The sequence below is a fragment of the Dermochelys coriacea genome, chromosome 10, assembly GCF_009764565.3.
Source record: "Dermochelys coriacea isolate rDerCor1 chromosome 10, rDerCor1.pri.v4, whole genome shotgun sequence".
Lineage (NCBI taxonomy): Eukaryota > Metazoa > Chordata > Testudines > Dermochelyidae > Dermochelys > Dermochelys coriacea.
The window spans coordinates 75,593,641-75,611,475 of record NC_050077.1 but is presented as its reverse complement, the minus strand read 5'-3'; the positions used below and the strand labels follow the sequence as shown (position 1 = coordinate 75,611,475).

General features: G+C 40.8%; 1 protein-coding gene and 1 long non-coding RNA gene across 13 annotated transcripts in view; one reads left to right on the top strand and one right to left on the bottom strand.

Moving 5' to 3' along the window:
• Positions 1–2,108: 2,108 nt before the first annotated feature.
• Positions 2,109–14,129, bottom strand: NR2F2 (nuclear receptor subfamily 2 group F member 2). Of its 5 annotated transcripts, none has more exons than XM_043493223.1 (4): positions 14,074–14,129; positions 13,383–13,564; positions 5,471–5,998; positions 2,109–2,682 (listed from the first exon to the last, which is right to left on the bottom strand). In XM_043493223.1, the coding sequence occupies exons 2-4, from the start codon at positions 13,423–13,425 to the stop codon at positions 2,408–2,410; spliced, it is 846 nt and encodes a 281-aa protein (XP_043349158.1). In that variant the 5' UTR covers positions 13,426–13,564; positions 14,074–14,129; the 3' UTR covers positions 2,109–2,407. The 5 variants fall into 5 exon arrangements, with proteins under 5 accessions (XP_043349158.1, XP_043349156.1, XP_038274599.1 ...); XM_043493221.1 differs by lacking the exon at positions 14,074–14,129 and adding an exon at positions 13,842–13,948; XM_038418671.2 differs by lacking the exon at positions 14,074–14,129 and having other exon boundaries at positions 13,383–13,905.
• LOC119862270 overlaps positions 9,172–17,835 on the top strand; it is a 38,625-nt gene continuing 29,961 nt past the window's right edge. For 3 of the 8 annotated variants that reach the window (XR_005295233.2, XR_005295231.2, XR_006274522.1), the window contains exons 1-2: positions 9,371–9,582; positions 10,508–12,771. This is a non-coding gene — a long non-coding RNA (uncharacterized LOC119862270). Of the gene's footprint in view, positions 9,583–10,507; positions 12,772–13,901; positions 15,683–17,835 lie in introns of those variants that run through there. The other 5 variants (XR_006274524.1, XR_006274521.1, XR_006274525.1 and 2 more) reach the window with 5 other exon arrangements.

The window sequence follows — 17,835 nt, the reverse complement described above, 5'->3', positions numbered from 1 at the left end:
TCTCTCGGTTTTTTTGTTGTTTTTTTTTTAACCACAACATGGTGTAGTAACTTGTGGTAGAGGGGGTGGGAAGCCTCACACAAGGACAGAAGTGCAAGCTTTCACATACAAAGCATCTGCTATAGACCATAGGTGGGGGACAGGACACACACACTCACACATGCACAGAAAAAGAAAGCAACCGCTTTCAAAATCAGATCACCCTGCTTCGTGTCTTTCCTTCCTTCAAACTGTATTTGCGATGACAAGGGATAGTAAGTATTAAATACACAAATTGCGTATCCGATCCTGCAGCACTTAGGCAGACAAAATTCCCACTGACCTGAATGGGACCTTTGCCTGAGGGAGGATTGCAATATAGGGCCCTGCAGATGTATGTGTATAAGCAGAGGTACACATACATTCACATATCCCAAATGTAAAATATGTTGCCGACCTCTGGCCATGCTTTCACTGACCAATTTTTTTAAAAACCCACTTGCTATTATATATACACATTAAAAACAGTCTCCTCAGTCCTACAAGCTAAGTCACTCCATTTGAAGACCTCTCAATGACAACGATAGATGGCAGTTACAGAGTATTATAAAAAATCACACATGCTTAAAGAAAACTCATTGCAAACAACTGACCTGTATTTACAATACTGCTATTACCTTGCTCCAGTGATCTTGTGCGTGTATGTCAGAAATTTACAAAAGGTTTTTCCTCCCATTCTGATCATAAAATAGATACTGATCTTCAGAATTCTAATACTTTTTCACAACAATACCTTTCCTATGCAGGCACTTAAGTGTGACAAAAATAAGGGCCTTCTCTAGAAAATCCATTTTTAATTAACAGGAGGATTAGATGAATGGGGGGGTAATGGTTTACCATTTTAATATAGTACTTCCTAAACCAAAGATAAACCATGAATTTAAGTCCCCCAACCCCACTCCCGAATTAAACAGGTAAATACACTACTATAAGTCTGCTACAAACTTATTGTGACAAGTAAACAAATCAATTGCCTATGGATTTATATGACTACAAACTATAGAGAAGTAATGTGGTTTCTGAAAGACATTTATGACAGCCAAACAAGTTTCAGATATCAAATAATATTTTAATTTCTGAATACTTTCAATTTTCCTTGGAATATAACACACAAAGACTCGACCAAACAGTTCAGTTATTATAACTTTTACAGTATACAGAAATGTTGCACTTAAAAAAAAACCTTCAGTTTTTTTAAACACAAAACTGTAAACTCTAAGATACTGAATCAATCACGTTATCTATAAGTGCCAACAGTGTTATTTTGTCATGCTGATTTCAATGATATTTTTTTAAAAAGGGAAAATATCAACAATTATTATAATACAAAGGGCTTGCAAATATACAAACAGATAGAGGAGTTTAATAACAATTCATGAAGAACTATGTGGAACCCAATCCAAATTACAAAAGTTCACTTTGTTTTTTTTGTTTTTTTGTTTGTTTTTAGTTTTTAGTTTTTGTTTTTTTAATCAAAACCATACTGTGTCTTGGACACAATTCATTCTACCTACAATAAATCCCCACAGTTCATTTTCTGTCTGAAAATATCAAAAACCTAGTTTTTGGGGGTAGTTAAGTGACATGTGGTTCATTGGGGTCTATATAATTATAGCTCTCTCTCTCTCAGCTTCAAGCTAAATTTTGGGTCACCACCTCTAAGTGCGCTTCCATCATTGTGTTGTTGAGGGGTTTTTTCCTTTTCTTTTCCTTTCTTCCTATGATACTTTCATGGACTCAGTTTTAATTCTTTCAGAACATATATTTTAAGGATACATTTTTTTTTAAAGAAGCCAAGATTATATCAAAAATTATTATAGAACCACAGAATAACCTGGTTTGAAACCAGAAAAATACAAAAAAGAACAACTATAGGTACATAGACACATAGGACAATTAATAATTTGGAAAAAAAAAAGACTTACTTTTTTCCATTGCTAATTTTCTCCAAATTTCCTTTAAAAGCACTTTCAGCGAGATATTTTTCTTTAAAAAGTTTACCCCACAAAAGAAAAGAAAAAGAAAAGAAAAAAGAAAAACCCACCCTAATGTATTTCCCTCCTTCTTTCTTTTTTCTTTTACTTTTCTTTCCCCTTTATTTTTTAAACAAAAGAAATGACAAGTAGCAAGTTTTTTTCTCTTAATGACACGGGAGTTTTTAATGCATTCTGTAAAAGTTCATTTAAGAGTCTTTTTTTTTAAATTCACAGTCCATTATTTTTCCCCTGTCTTCTTTTAGCAAACTTGTAACATCCTTAGCAGAAGGAAATATAAGCAACCACCAGAACCCAAATGTCATTTGCTTTCCTTTCCCTCTCTTTCATCTCCCTTCTCAATATATATATATTTTATTTTTTTCTCCAATATTTTATTGAATGGACATATAAGGCCAGTTAAAACTGCTGCCAGACAGTAACATATCCCTGATTAGGGTTTCTATTGGGGTTTTACCTACCAAACGGACGAAAAACAATTGCTCTATGACAGAAGATGAGACAGTGCGCAGGGAGGGAAGACGTAGTAGTAACTTCCCGAATCGCGTTGGTTGGTTGGGATACTGGCTCCTAACGTATTCTTCCAAAGCACACTGTGACTTCTCCTGTAAACTTTCAACATGGGCTACATCAGAGAGACCACAGGCATCTGGAAGAAAGGTTAAAAAAAAAAACAAAAAAAAAAAACAAAAAAAAGAAAACAATCAGTTTAAAGAAGATTGTTTTTTTTAAAAAAAAAAAAAACTGGTAAAATTAGGCGTAGATAGTGGTTGATCATGTCGCCCTCAGAGCTAAGAACGTTTTTTAGCAAAAGGTGAATCTACATATTCCAACCTCCGGAGGGGTCTGCTCTAGAATTAAACAAGCTTCAAGATCTGAGGGTTTGATTGCACTACTGACCTAGGTGTTAATACTGAGATGCTGGGAAAGTGTCATTTTATTATTATTATTTATTAATTTGCAAAGGTTGAAAAGCGTGCGGGGGATAAGCCACTATTTCTTTCCCACTCGGAAAATAATTGAGAAGAGTCTCATCATATGGCTAGAAGGAATGACAATTATTAACAAGAATAATTAATAACAAAAACTGGCCCAGCAAAGAATAATGGCGCCCCGGATCCAGCAACAGATTCTCCCCCAAAGAAGACAACGCATTTTTCTTCAGTCTTTGAAACTGATTTAAGTGGCCCTTTAAAACTGATCTTGTCAGTTTAGCCTATTCAGAGGCAGCCATGCAAACTGTGATCTCTCTGTTCGTTTGAGCTGTCCTCCCCACTTTCTTTTTCTTTTTCTCACTTTTTCTTTTTCTTTTCTTTTAAACCCAAATCCTCTACAAGACGAAAACTCCCTGATATGGCCTGGACATTTTTCTGATACGCTAAAATACAATCAGTTCCCTTTAAATCAGAGACGTCTGTACTGAAAGAGCACAGGGTGTGACCTGACCTCTCTGTGGCTTCTTAGGCATAGGGCTAACACATGCATATTCTGCGAGTCATTAGGACCCTGATTTTCAATAAAGGAAAAAAAAGGAGGGAACAAATAAAAATGCAAACATCATATACATCTATGTGAGTGTCTCTTTTACATCATTGAGCGTTATTGGGGCATCTGAGAAGCTGCATGCATAACCCTATATTTGCATGTGTGTATTTCCACAAAATCAGATAACAGAAACCTTTATCTAGTTGGGAGGCAATTTGCATGCCAGGCCTCACATTTTGCAAATAGTAATAAATTTAACAGTTACGACAGTGTCGGACGATTGTTTTCTTGAAAGGCTAAAAAAGTGCTCTTTAGAAATCCAGGATTTGAAATAAACTCATCAGAGTTGTTTTGGGGAGTGTGTGTGCTGGGGGTGGGGAAATCCGAGCTGAAAATTTGAGCGAGGAATAAAATGCATCCTTGAAAAATGACAGGAAAATAAAATAACCATCTCACAAACGTTACATTCTGCTTTTCCTACGGCTAGATGCTCCCTGCTAATTGATTACCTTAGGACTTTAGCACAAGTAATTTTTTTTAAAAAAGTTTTAAGTGTAAAGCAATAATATATAAAAGGAAGTTTAGGTCACGACCCAGAACCTGGACAAAGTCCAGAAAATGACTTGGTTCCCCAGACCCCCTTTAACACAACAAGGAATGGATTGTGAGTCCTCCTCCCCCCACTCCACATAAACTACATTTTTTTTTCTGTTTCCTGATATCAGGCTTTAAAAAACTCGGATGAGTAATTATTTTACAAGTCCTGCTTCCATTCATATGTTTATCACGTGGCCACTTTCCCAAGCTTTCAAATTAGTTACAAAAGAAATCATTTAAGAAAACAAAACCATCTTAATCCAAAACTTCTAGAGGTCCAAGACAGTGTGTCACCGGCTGCGCCTTAAAGTTAGCAGCCTCGACTAATGTAGTGCACAAATTAGAAAGCATGTATTTAAATATATATACATATATCTCTCTATATAGCCTCCAGAGTTAAAATCAAGTCTATTACTCACACAGGTTAAACTACGGTGCAAGTTAATTAGATTTCACAATGCATTCAATTATTGTTTTATAACTCATATACTATTTATATGCAGAAAAAGTTGGCACGTATTTTCCACTTTTAATTATCTAAGAAACACCTTACTGCTTTGATTATTTCCTTCCAGAGAGAAGCATAGCTGTGTAACCATAGAATTAAATTTTTAAGCCCCAGCTAAGAATCCTTTCCAGTTACTTTTCATATTATTACGATGTATGTACTGGAGAATTATCTTTTACAAACCGCTACTTACTTTGGACCATACAACTCCTGCTGTGTATAATGACAAACTTCCCCCCTTCGATTAAATGATGCAGCACTGCTCATTGCCACATTCTATTTAACTCAGAGACAGCTCTTTGGGAAATTTGATTTATTTTATTTTATGGGATGGAAGCGAATGTATTTTAAATTCAGCTTTTCACGCTTAACTTTTTTTTAAAAAAATCACTTTTTAAAATCGCAGGGCTGCTTTTGTTGTTGTTGTTTTGTGGTTGCCCATAAAATGATCCTTCTTTTTTTAAAGTGGTTCCAGGGATGGGAAGACTTGCTTTTAACAACATCAGACAGCTTTTGCTGCTGTTTGAATTGGTGTAGTTAAATGCCAGAGCTATACTGTTAAATCAAATATTATTTTCACTGGGGAAGGCAGAGGCTCACATGCCTTACTGGTGCTTAAAAGTCTCTCCTCTTCCCCCCCCCCCCATCATCGTTAAAACTATTTGAAGGCTCCCTCTAAGGGTGCTTATAGGCCAGGCCTTCCTTCCAGAAACACATACCATTTTTCTAAAAGGACACATGTAGCAATGATTCTGGTGGGGTTTCCAGCTTCTTTCACTTTGCCAGAGTGAACCGATTTCAAAGGGGGCGGCTGGGGGTGGGAAGAGTGCAAATAAATGCTGCCTACCTGAGGTGAAGAGGACTATGGCCTTTAAACAGCTATATTCTGCAGAGTCGACATGCAATGCTTTCAGTTTTTCTACTTGCTCTTGGAAGATTCGTATGTGGTCCATAAAGGCGACCACTCGGTCAGCAGACATCGGCGAAGCGTGGAGGCCAGCAGCGGCCAGGAGAGGAGCTACGTGGAGGGGCATGGAGCACTGGGCAGCATTGAGGACAAATAACTCGCTCCAGGTCAGCCTGAGGAGGGCCACCTGGTCTGTGATCTGGAGGTCTGGGAAGAAGGGGATATTCCTGGCCCACTCCACCGCACTGAAGAGCATCCTGGCTGCCAGTTCACAAATGTTCTCGATGCCCATGATGTTGTTGGGTTGCATGCATTGACTGCCAAAGCGGGAGGTTGGGTAAGGTTCTGCTCGCAGGAGAAGGGAGATATATCCGGATAGGTAGGAATGGCAGTTGAGAGGGTCCCCATTTGTCAAGGCGAACTGACCATGAGTTGGCTGTGTGGGTGGCATTCTGCCCCTCTGGACGGCTGCAGTAAATAAAGAAGAAACTACAGCAATTAATATCTGAATTGCTACAATCCTTTTCCAATCAAGTTCTACTTTGTGAGTGACCCTGGGTACAGGCAGCTTTGAAGTGGGGGACGGGGGACGGGGACGACATGCATTTTCCAGACAGAGTTCAGCCTGCGTCTGGTTCAGGGCTCTGCAGTTCCTGATTAAAGTAAAAGCAGCAATAAAAGCTAAGCAACGCTGGGTACATGCCTCAAGGCTGCTGCTCTGAACTGCTTTAAGGACACTACGGATCCTCAGTTCCTAAACACACAAGAATTCACACCCCCCGCACCCCCTCATATGTACCGAACGTCTGTGTGTGTGTGTGGGGGGGGGGTCCTCTTCATTACAGCTGATATTGCTTATTGATTTAGGACTGCAGGGTGGAGAGGGCGCAGGCACCTTTCGAAATACAAAGTGCTCGTCCCAGACAGCATTTATTGACTATTCTACAATCCTTTAAAAAGGTAAAATTCCCCTGCAACACATAGACGGGTAGCTACAGCCAGGCGACGGGCGAGGGTTATTATTGAAAAGCACCTTTATCAGCTGCTCATGGAAAGTGGGCCTTTCATTTTGTTAATAAATTTACATGGTGACAGCGAGAGGGAAAGGGAATAATAGCCAGAGAGGCAGAAGGAAGGGAGAGTGGCTGAAATGTGCGTGGCTTAGATTTGTTATTTAGCATATGCCAAGGTTAGTTACTCCTGTAGACACACAAAGACAAGCCAGGCAGTCCAGAGCCCCCTAACCTTTAACCTACATAGCAGCGTCCAGACACAGAACACGCCATTGCAAAACTGGAGGGTCATATTTCTCGTCTAATTTTATATCATAAAGGCTCGATTTGCACGGATCAGGACCCCCTCAGCCACTTATTTCTTTCCTCCCTCTCTCGTCCCTTTTACCACATTCTCGCTGTCTCTCCTGGGGGTGGGTGGGGAAGAAAATAAAATAATAAATAATAAATAATAATAATAATAATAATAAAAAGACGGGTTTATTTTAAAAATCAGACTGAGAATCCATAGTGGAATGCAGAAGAGCCCTGCAGTGATGCGAGCTACATTGCTACAGTAATTCGAACCTCCTGTGTAAGGATGGGTGATGGGGGTAGGTATTCATCTCTCTCTCTATAAATTCATACACACACGAATGGGGGGGGGGGTAATGCTGAACATGCAGGAGGAAACATTAAAAAAGTAACCACGCCTCAGAATATTCATCTCCCTCCTTAAACAGCTGAACCTAAACTATCCACTTCCAATGAACCTCCATCAGCCAAATCACACACATCAATGAGGAGGGCCGGAGAAAGCAGGCAAGCCCCCCACCCCCAACACCTCTTTCTGAATTAAGGGAAAGTTTCTCTCACTCGGTGTTTATTGTTGATTTGGCTTCCCCCCCCCTCAAAAAGAAACTGATTTGTTTGAAGGGGGGGGGGGAATGACAGAAAAGCAAAATGCAGTGACTGAAAATTGGAAAACAAATGAAATCCCAATACCTTCCCGTCTCATGCCAACTTTGAGGCATTTTTTGAGCCGGCAGTACTGACACTGATTGCGGTGGTGCTGGTCAATGGGACAGTTCCTGTTGGCCCGACAAGTATAGCTCAGGTTCCTCCTGACACTCCGCTTGAAGAAACTCTTGCAACCCTCGCAGGTAAATTGGCCATAATGTTTGCCACTAGACTTGTCCCCACAAACCACACATTCAATGTGCTGCTGTTGTTGCTGCTTGTCTCCTCCTTGGCTCTGCTGGCTTGGCTGGTTGGTCTGGGCTGGAGTGCTGGGGGGCCCTCCTTGTCCCGGGGTTTGTGGTGTATGAGGGGCCCCAGCTGGTGGTCCTTGCACTGGAGGGGCTTGAGCAGGCTGAGTTCCCTGAGCTCCGGGTACATCGTCCTGGGGGTCTCGCCACGCACCAACTACCATTGCCATATCTATTGGACACCGTTTCCAAACTGCCTGTCCCCCCTTTATTTTTAAAGTTTGTTTGCTCGGTTTTCAGATCAGCTTTGCAGCAGTTTCTCTCTCTCTCTCTCTCTCTCTTTTCCCTTAAAAAAAGGAGAAAAGGGGGAATGGGGGGACAGAAAAAAATGCCAGCGAAGGCGGAGAACGAGGGGTGTTGGGGGGGGGGGAGATTGCGAGTCGATTGTCTGGCGTAAAGACAGAAAAGTAAGGGGGTGGTAGGGGTAGGGGGGAGAGAGAGAGAGAGAGAGAGAGAGGAAAAAATCTCTTCAAAGATCTCCCTCTCTCCCTCTCTTAGAGCTGATCTGCTGCCGAGGAGTTGAAGGAGGAGAGGCGAGTGTCGGGGGGCCAGGTCCAGGGAAGCTCACAGTTAGCCATTCAGGAAAGCCATCAAAATAAGAATGGAGAAAAGGTTAAAGATGACACACAGGCTGCAAAGGGGGGGAAAAAATTGCACCACTGAAAAGACTTTTTTTCTGGGCGCAAAAAGCGGAGGGCTTCGCTGTAGTTTTTTGAAGTCCAGGTTGTGGAAACATCAACCGAGATCAGCTTGGCTCCCCCCCCCCCGCTTCTTTCCGCTGCTTCTTTCTCCTGCTCGCTCTTTCTCTCTCTTTTCTTTTCTTTTCTTTTCTTTATTTTGCAGCCGCTGCTTCTCCTCCTCCTCCTGCTGCCGCTGCAGCTCGCTGCCTTGTGCCGCGTCTCCTTCTTTGCAAGTGGGGCTCTTAGCGCCGTTGGTTCACCCAACACATGGGGTGGAGGGGAGGGGGGGGAGGGGGAAGGGGGAGGTGAAGGGAAAGAGTCAACTCTCCAGCTTAGAGCTCAGCCAGTGATAATGATAAAAGAGGCGAGCAAGGAGGAGGAAGAGGAGGAGGGAAAGACGGATCACCACCTAGAAAACTGCATCATTCTTCATGCAAAAAAAAAAAAAAAAAAAAAAAAGCAAGACGAGCAGAGGCACAGGAGGGACAATCGCCCTCCCCCACCACCAAAAAAAAAAAAAAAAAAAAAAAAAAAGCGAAAGAACTGAGAATCAAAGTGATCAAATATGCTAAGAAGGGGGGTTAGGGAGTGAATGCGGTGTATAGGCGCGGGGCTGGCAGCGTGGCGAGCGCTTTCTCTGCGATCAGCTCGCTGAGCTCTCTATATAGTGAACTTTGACACGACTGCTGCAACTTAGCGCACGTTACCATGGCGACCGCTCGCCTTATAAGGCAGCAGACGGTGTTTGACTGGTCAAAAGCGCCCGGACCTCCCCTCGCCTCTCATTGGGCCGCTCTGCCTTGGGCTGGCTGGCATGGCTGCCAAAGCGGGCTGCCCGGTCCTAAAGGGAGAACGGTTCGCGGACAGCTGGGGGAAAGGGGGGGCGGATGATTTTTTTTTTTTTTTTTAAATATGATTGTTGTTATTCTATCTTTGCACTTTCACTTTGCCTTAGTTGCAGGATCTTTCATGAGAATGGGGGCAAAATAAGGCTGGAGACCCAGATAAATATTCATGGCAAAGTGAGACTGAAATAGTCTTTGTAGCTCTCAGACTTTATTGACTCTTTGATCAGGCACGAGGAAAAAAAAAGTCTGATCATATCATCACCTGTAAGCAAGAGAGTTAAATTACATTTTCCTGTTCCCCATGGTGGTGGATAATGTCATAAAAAATAAATTCCTGATGGATTTTTTTTCCCAAGGGGGGAGGGTAAAAATAACAGCTACTGTGCTAAATAAGGTGATCGGATGCAATTCTTATAAATCAAAAATTGGGGAAGGAGTGCTTTCAGAAGTGATATTCTTCAGTGACTACCTTCTCCTTTTTAGGGTTAAAGTTTCAGAGGTATGTAGATTTAACTTTTTGATTGCTCAATCCGCGGAGAGGATGCTGACAAAAAGATATCTGTGTCACTCAGATGCTGCAGTTAAAAGACATGATCAAGAACCTTATTCAGCATCATTTAAAAAAACCTCTAAAATGGAGTTAGCTGTAAACTATACTTTCAGTATATGCAGCCCTAGCTAATTATTGGGAATGATTATTTGCAAAGGTAGAGATACCTGTATTCATACCATACACCTTAGTGTAATGTCTGTATGTATTCTACATATATATTAGATATACATCTATCAATGTATATAGACAGAGACATCAGTGAATATGGTACTTGATCACAGAATAGTTGAGTATAGACTTCATTGTTTCTTGACTGCTCTGGCATTTCAAGAACCATTCTTTTCATCAAACACCCAAACATAAATTGGAAATAATTAGCATACAAATACACACCACACATATCTGAATATCTATATATGTGAACACATACCCACACATTTATTCTGAGTTGCACAGTATTTACAGAAATAGCAATGATTTAATCAAGAACGGCATATCTTACATTCATTGAGTATGTTGGAAAAATTCAATGCTGCTTTCCAAAATATGAATTTCTTTTCTTTTATCAGAAACCGAGGCGATTTGGTCATAACGCAATACATTTCTAGCTATTCAACTTTATTCTTTTTGTTTTAGGCTAAGCAGAAATTCACGGATAACACACAGGGATTCGGTAGCATAGTGACTCGGTAGCACAACCTCTGTACTATATATGGAGCAACTCTAAATAGGTAACCGATCTAAGTACACAGGGGCAATTGTTTATATCCTATTGAACCTGGGTACTAAGCACCATAACAGAGATAGTTAGTTTATTTCCTATTGAATATCTGCAGCAAGCACCAAAACAGACAAACGCATGGATAGATAGAAATCAATTTTAAAATGCATAGATAAATAGACAGGGAGACAGTTGCTTCTATACAAATATACACATATATATATATACACAAGTCTGAGATAGGGACTTATACACATATAGTCAAACTAAGCAGAAACATGGGGACAAAGATGCATACAAAACTATACACAGGATTAATTGCAGCAGCTTTCCCCCTCCACACACACTTTTTCATGTTGCCACATGCACACCCCTTCTGCCGCAGAAATAATATATGTCTCTAAAGCCGCAGGTGCTGAGATGATTGGAAAGTTGTAAAAAGCACCTAGACTTGACACTGTCCTGTTTATAAACCTGGAATATAATAAGATTCCACCAACAAAGATGCGCGCCTGGTCAATTTCAAAGGCAGGCTGTAGAATTCCAATTGATCATGATGTAGCAATATACACCCTTAACTTAAATAGTGATCGAGGGGGAGACAGAAAGAAAGGGGTTGTGGGAAGGGACCTTTTACAGTTAAAATGTGGAGAGCTGCCTTATGATTTCCAAATAACTCGGACATTAGGGGTCACACATTTTGGTTGAGAATATAAAACATAGTTGTTGAATGTAGTTTATGTGGCATGTCTTGGAAAAGGTTTCCTCTCTCAAATCTTATAAAGTATACAGGGATAATTCATCAACTAAAATCATTAACATCTTCTTAACAAGTGCAGAAAGAGCGTTTATTTTTTTTAACAGCGTCCACATTATGAATAGATTAAATATGTCATCTACCTATATATGCTTAAAAGCTCCAGTATATTCGGATTACTCAAACCATAATGAAGAATACCCCAGATTAACTATTTGCTCTTCGAGGGATACAACAATACAACTATTTATTAGGTAGTTTACTCTTTATTTGAAATCACCCCTGCGATGTAGGCTGATGTAGAATAGATGAAAATAATGATGAACTGCAGCTAATTTTGCTGAATAATATTTGAAAAATGAGTGTATCGCTGATAGATGAAGATTCTACAATGTCCTTATCAGAGCTAAGTCATAATAGAACAGTTATATTTCGAAAGTAGGATTGTATTATTAATAATTATTATTATATTATTTATTGTTATTTACTGCAGATGTAAATTTATTTTAATGAGCGGAGGGCGGAAAGATTTATTTTTACTAAAATAAAGTTTGGGATAGCCTCCGTGTAAATCGTTAGAAAAGGGGGAGGGGGATCTGTTTTTCTGGAAGAAACTTGCCTAATAGTTCTCTAATTCTTTATAGATTAAATCGCAATAGGAATACAGCACCGAACAAATACCGAGTTTCACTCTGAACTCAGTGGAAAGCAGTTACGTCTAACAGAATGCAATGAATTCCTCTTCTCCCTGAATGTAGTATGTGTGTGTTTTTCTCTTCCACCACACTGAAGTTCCATGAATAGGGAAAGTGGCTCCTATTGTGTGCCTCTGAACTTCCAAGTCAATGCAATTTTTAACCACTGGCTTGTGGTACTTTGAAAATCACCAGGGGCTGTCAGAGTTGGGTCCTCTGAAAAATTTACAGTGCTAAATCAGAGCATATGCTGTGAGAGAGGGGGAAAAAATTGCTTAAGATTGGAGCAAGTACAGTATCTGTCTGCCCCCTAGTGTAAGTCTCTTATCTGCCTAAAATTCAACTTTAAAAGAAAAGGATCTCTTAAAGGGACACGACTTTTGGCTCACGTATGCATACGAGAATAAAACTTCTGTGCATTTTAATCTGATTAATTCCTAAAGATTTAAAATTAATTGGCTTGGACACTCCTAGATCAGAGAGTAAGATTTCTGCATCAGGGTTTCTCCCAAGCCCTGTGTTGAATAGGTATTTTTAAGCGGGGGGGGGGGGGAATGGGGGGACTGGTTTGTGATTTTTTTTTTTAAAATGAGAAGCCATGCCTCTCACGCTTTTGTCAGAACAGAGCAGTTTTGCTGCTTAAAGTCAGATCTGCACCTTTTGCCGTAAAGAAGGATAAATATTTGCCTTAAAGCTGCAGACCAGCTGCCAACCGCACCTTCCGATGGTGAGTACATATTCCTGCTTCTTCTCATTGTACTTGCTTAAAACAGAAATTGTTTCTGGTGGGAGAGACGGGTTCTGAGCGCTAACATATTCAACACCGACCTTTCTCAAAATAATAATAATAATAATAGTAATAATAAGAATGAATAAAAAACGCTGCCAACTTCACACGATTGCAAAATTCCGTGCAGAATCCCTAGCACTGAAGTTAGAGATTTAGTCCCCCCCATCCCTAATAGTCAGTTACTATAACAAAGTAGAATTAGTCAGTTACTATAACTAAGTACCCTTTCAGAAGGGCTATTCGTTCTTCACTCTTGTTTGAAATGACTTTGATGCACGTTTGTATATTAGCTTTTGGATCTGATTTGGGGTCGTTTTGTTTATTTTTACTAAAGGACGTGATAACTGATGGTGCTGTAATTGCAGACACTGGGTCTCTTCCCTCTCGCCCCCCCCCCCCCGGCCACCCCTTTCGAGCAACCCACGTAACCTTAGAAACGCTAGTTTAATACGCAAGTTATCTAACAATTGTTTTCTTAAGAGAAACACAAGATCACAACACATTTAAAAAAAAAAGAGTGAGAAAGAAGAAACTATAAGTAAACATACCAAAACCATATTTGCCTTGTTCAAGGTCCCAAATCGCTTGCATCTTCTTTTTCTACCTCTCCTTTAGTTTGGCAGGTGAAACAAACAAACCCAAAAAACCGCTGTTTGCCCCCCTGAAAAGAGGTGCGTTGGGTAATTAACGAGAATCTCCTTCTGGGTGTTTATCTAAGCGATTGTGCAAACTGATAAAAAAAAGAAAGTAAATCAATAAATAAAAGAAAAGGACGCTACAGCCTTCGGGGGGAGGTGGGGGAGAAAGAAGGAAGGTGAAGGGAATAGATCTCCCCCAACCTAAAGGGAAGTGATTTCCGTGTGTTATTAGCGTTCAGCCTTGGGGGGGAAAAAACAACAACTGAACACTCACTCTAACTTTGCACAGACAGGGTTTGAGGGAGAGCTTTGTACATAGCTGTTAGGAATGTGCGCCTCGCCTTTAAGAAAAAAAAAAACACAACCCACCCAAACCCAAGGTAGGAGAGATGTCTTTGAGTGATCCTTGTCTCTCATCTCATTCCTTAGAAGGAAGAGCGTCTTGCTACACCTTGTTTGGAGCTGAAAAGACCCGAGACTTAAAAACCAAACCAAAACAAAGAGGGGAGGGGGAGAGACAACAACAACAGCCACCCCACAGCCTCCCCCCCCCACATCCAGCCGGAAACAATATAGATAAATAAGAGTGAAATCTCCTAACTTCGTGAGTGCTGTGGTCGGATGTATGCCCCCGATTTCAAACCCGCCAAGAGAAAAACCGCAAACAGCTGCAGGCGAGCGAACGACACATGCACAGAGGGGGAATTAGGGGGTGGGTGGGTGGTGAAGGGATAGTGTCCTGTGTAGGGTCGGTAGGGAACTCAAGCACACGCTAAAGGAAGCTGGAAAAGAATCGGAGCTAACCGGGGAATCTCTGTCTCTGCCCCTGAAATCCCAACTAGAAGGATTTACTCCACATGTTTTTTTTTTCCATTTTAAAATAAATAAGCCCATCCATAAAATCCGCTGTTGCTCATTAAAACCCCTAGAAAGACATTTTCCCAGCCCTTCACAAACATGGCAACTTTAGAAATGCAAAGCGCGGCTTTGGGGTTTTACTTTGTTATTATTATTTTTTTTTAATTTGAGGATCCTGTTGCAAACCTGAGATTACACCCGTTTTCTAACCCCCCCCCCCCAAAAAACAATCCTTCCTCCTTTCCTAATGAACGAGACGCTAGCGCAGGGAGAGTTTGGGACAATTTGGAATACATTATGCTGCATTTGGCAGTCTAGTACAGTTTTAAACTTAATGGATTCCTGCTTCTTCCTTTTTGTTTTAAGAAAAGAATGCGGGCGGGGGGGGGGGCACACACACACTCACACGGATCTTTTATTTTAGGAAGCTGTTATGGTAAGAAGTGTGTCAAACTTGACAAATGGAACAAACGTTCTTCCACTCTGACTTGTCTTTGCCTTAAAACAGGAATTAAGTTCACCATAGTTCTGAATGTTAATTGCATGTTTACTGAGCTAATGAAAATTACAAATGGGGTTTAGCTCCTCAAACAAGGATGAAAAAACGATGAAGGCAACTATATCACAGCCGGGGGGGGGGGGGGATAAATGCACTATATTGCGTGGCAGGGTAAATCTTTTAACTGTTCATGAATATCCTAACTATAGTCTACACAAGTTTCCACTCCTCTGAAGTCTGATCAGTACATGGGGGATGGAGACACAGCCCTGTTGAATTGATTTTTATTATTGCCAGAGGGACATTCAGACTCCCCTCACCCCCATGCAGTCCTCCCCACTCTGCAAAATAAACCCCTTACGGGTGAGAATTCTTAAGGTGTGCTGACAAGCATATGATACGTAGTCAAGTAATTTCCTCCCTTAGCCCACGCCCCCCCCCCGATCTTTTCCAAATGTTCCTTTTCTATCAATCCCAAGGGTTGGGAGGGAGGGGGGCAGAGGACGGGAGAATTAACCCTCCCCCCAGGTTTATCCTTGCAATCCAAGGATGAAAGGATGACCTAATAATTCAGTTCTATGATTACAATTTTCGTGCTTGAAAACAAACTGCCCAAAAGGAAACAAGGAAGAGAGAGAGAGAGATTGTGGACTATACCTTTAAGGATTCTTCCCGCCCCCCCCCCCCAAGGTGCTGCATGGAGGGGATTTAATTAAATCGGCTAAAGATGTTTTAAATCTAAAATAAAAAATAATTCCAGGGAGACGTTTTCCCTCTGCTGTGCAGCTCAGCGTTTGAAAACTTTGGCCCAAGTTGTAGCGACAGCCGCAACTCTGCTCTTCAGGGGTCAGAGGTGAGGTCTATTTTAACCCTAAAAGCCTGCGAAAAACCAAGGTTGAAACTAGGCTTGCAATACTAATAGCCATAATTACCTCCACCCATTCCAGGGGCATTCCTGCAGAAGAAATGTTAGACTCCGGGTAAGAATATCTTGGGGTTGATCATTTAAAAAAAAATAACAGCAATATCAAGGAATTTCTCAAAGTGCTCCATTTGCCTGTGGGATTGGAGCTTTCTGGTTTTTTGCAAGCATTCCCAAGGCGCTAGGTCTTTGTCTTAGAAGAAATGGAGTGTCTGAATGGTGTGAAAGGGACAGAGAGGGTCGCTTCAAATCGATTTTACTTGTCCTCTCTGTCTTTTCGGATCAACGCCCTTCAATGGTCACATAGGTGCTCTTTCAACCAAAACCTTGTGCAACATTTTCTGCCTGTATTGGTGCTAAATACAATAAATGCTGGGCAGATTTTTTTTTCTTCTTTCCAAAGCAGAAAGCGCCCTAATTAAATTGTTTTATATGGACAGTCAAGACAGACCAATTAAGTATGCATTAGTATAAAGATATATTCTGGAGATAATCGCTCTATACAAGATGTGCAAAGTTCCTTCGGCAGAGAGGGTGTAACACCTTTGGATATGGATCCCCCCCCCGCTACCCCAGTCGTCTCCTTTACCTGAATAAGGCACTGGATAAATTAGTTAAAAGCCATTAGTTAAAGTGCTTTATAAACAAAGTTAACACGTGGATGCAGTTGTTTGTATAGTAGAATATTTAATTGCAGTACACATACATAATTACAGCTATATATACAACATTAATATATAGCTGTATATTATATATGTGCGGTATGGGTACTTGCATTTATATATATAATTGAAGTAATATTCAGCTAATATAGAGACAGATGACTAAATACAGCCATATAATGAAATATATAGCAGTGTATAAAATATGGATCACATAAACACACACGCTAAATATAAAATATGGTTGTGTATTCATGTATTATATTTTATGCACACGTGTATACACATACACCTATCTCTGCACCAGTATAAACACATACACATATTATATACTGATTTAATCATTTACAATAGAAAATATTTCACATTCCAGGCACGGGCTTTCCCTGGGATGAAATAACAGATCAGAAGAAGCACTCATGAACTCCTCTTTCTGGCCATTTTAGTTCCTTAGAGAAAGCTCTCTAACGTGGGTAGTTATAGAAAATGGGGTTTAAGATCTAGTCCGTTGTTAATTGTTTTAAAGGCAGTTTCCATATTCCAGCCCTGTCTCATTTTAACCTATTAAAGGGGGTTGGGGGGACATAGTCTCAGATTGCTAGGAGAAGAAGCGTATGGAAGGATGTGAAGTTCTTGAGGCACCTTGTATTCCCAGGCACTTCCGAAGAAAGACGCTGAGCATGACTTTGCTAGGGAGTGAAACCCTTACAGCGAGAGATCCTGATTCCTGCACAAGTGGGACTGAGGAAACAGACCCCTCACCCACGTCCCTCCTCACTCGACCTTGAATTGTTAAGCGAGGAGAGAGAAAAAAGAGGGGGTACAGAATGGCAAATGGAATGTGTCTGGTGGCTTGATCGAGATTCATTTTACAGCTGCACTTTGAAAGAGTTTAGAACATTACAGGGAGATGGGAGATATGGTGATGCGTAGGTGGTTTAATGTCAAAGTAAACAGGTTGAGAACAGACAATTTAAAACCCTATATTTTTCTCTTTACTGGGTACATTTAAGAACAAATCATAACATACTGTAGGAGAGGCAAAGAACTCATCTAAAGGAGCTCTCAGCAAGTCTCCTCCCGGACAAAAGTCAGCCTCCTGTTGGGTTGGGTATTGATCAGGAGAGGAGCTGAAGATGTCACCACACTAAATATTTACTGATCACACACAAATAGTCGGGACTTGAACGATTTTCTCCTGTGAGGAGAGTAGAGAGAGAAGGGTAAATCATTTTATTAGTGTGTATAAAGCAAAGAGCACACTCTGGCTTGGAGTGTTTTAAGATGTGTCTTCAGCTGGATGAAAAGAGTTAGGGAAATCGATATCAAGTGATTAGGCTACCCAGTAGGGAGAGGCTGTGAATTTCATGGATTTGGTTATACCGGGATGGGGAAAAGAGGAAAATATAAATATATATCGGG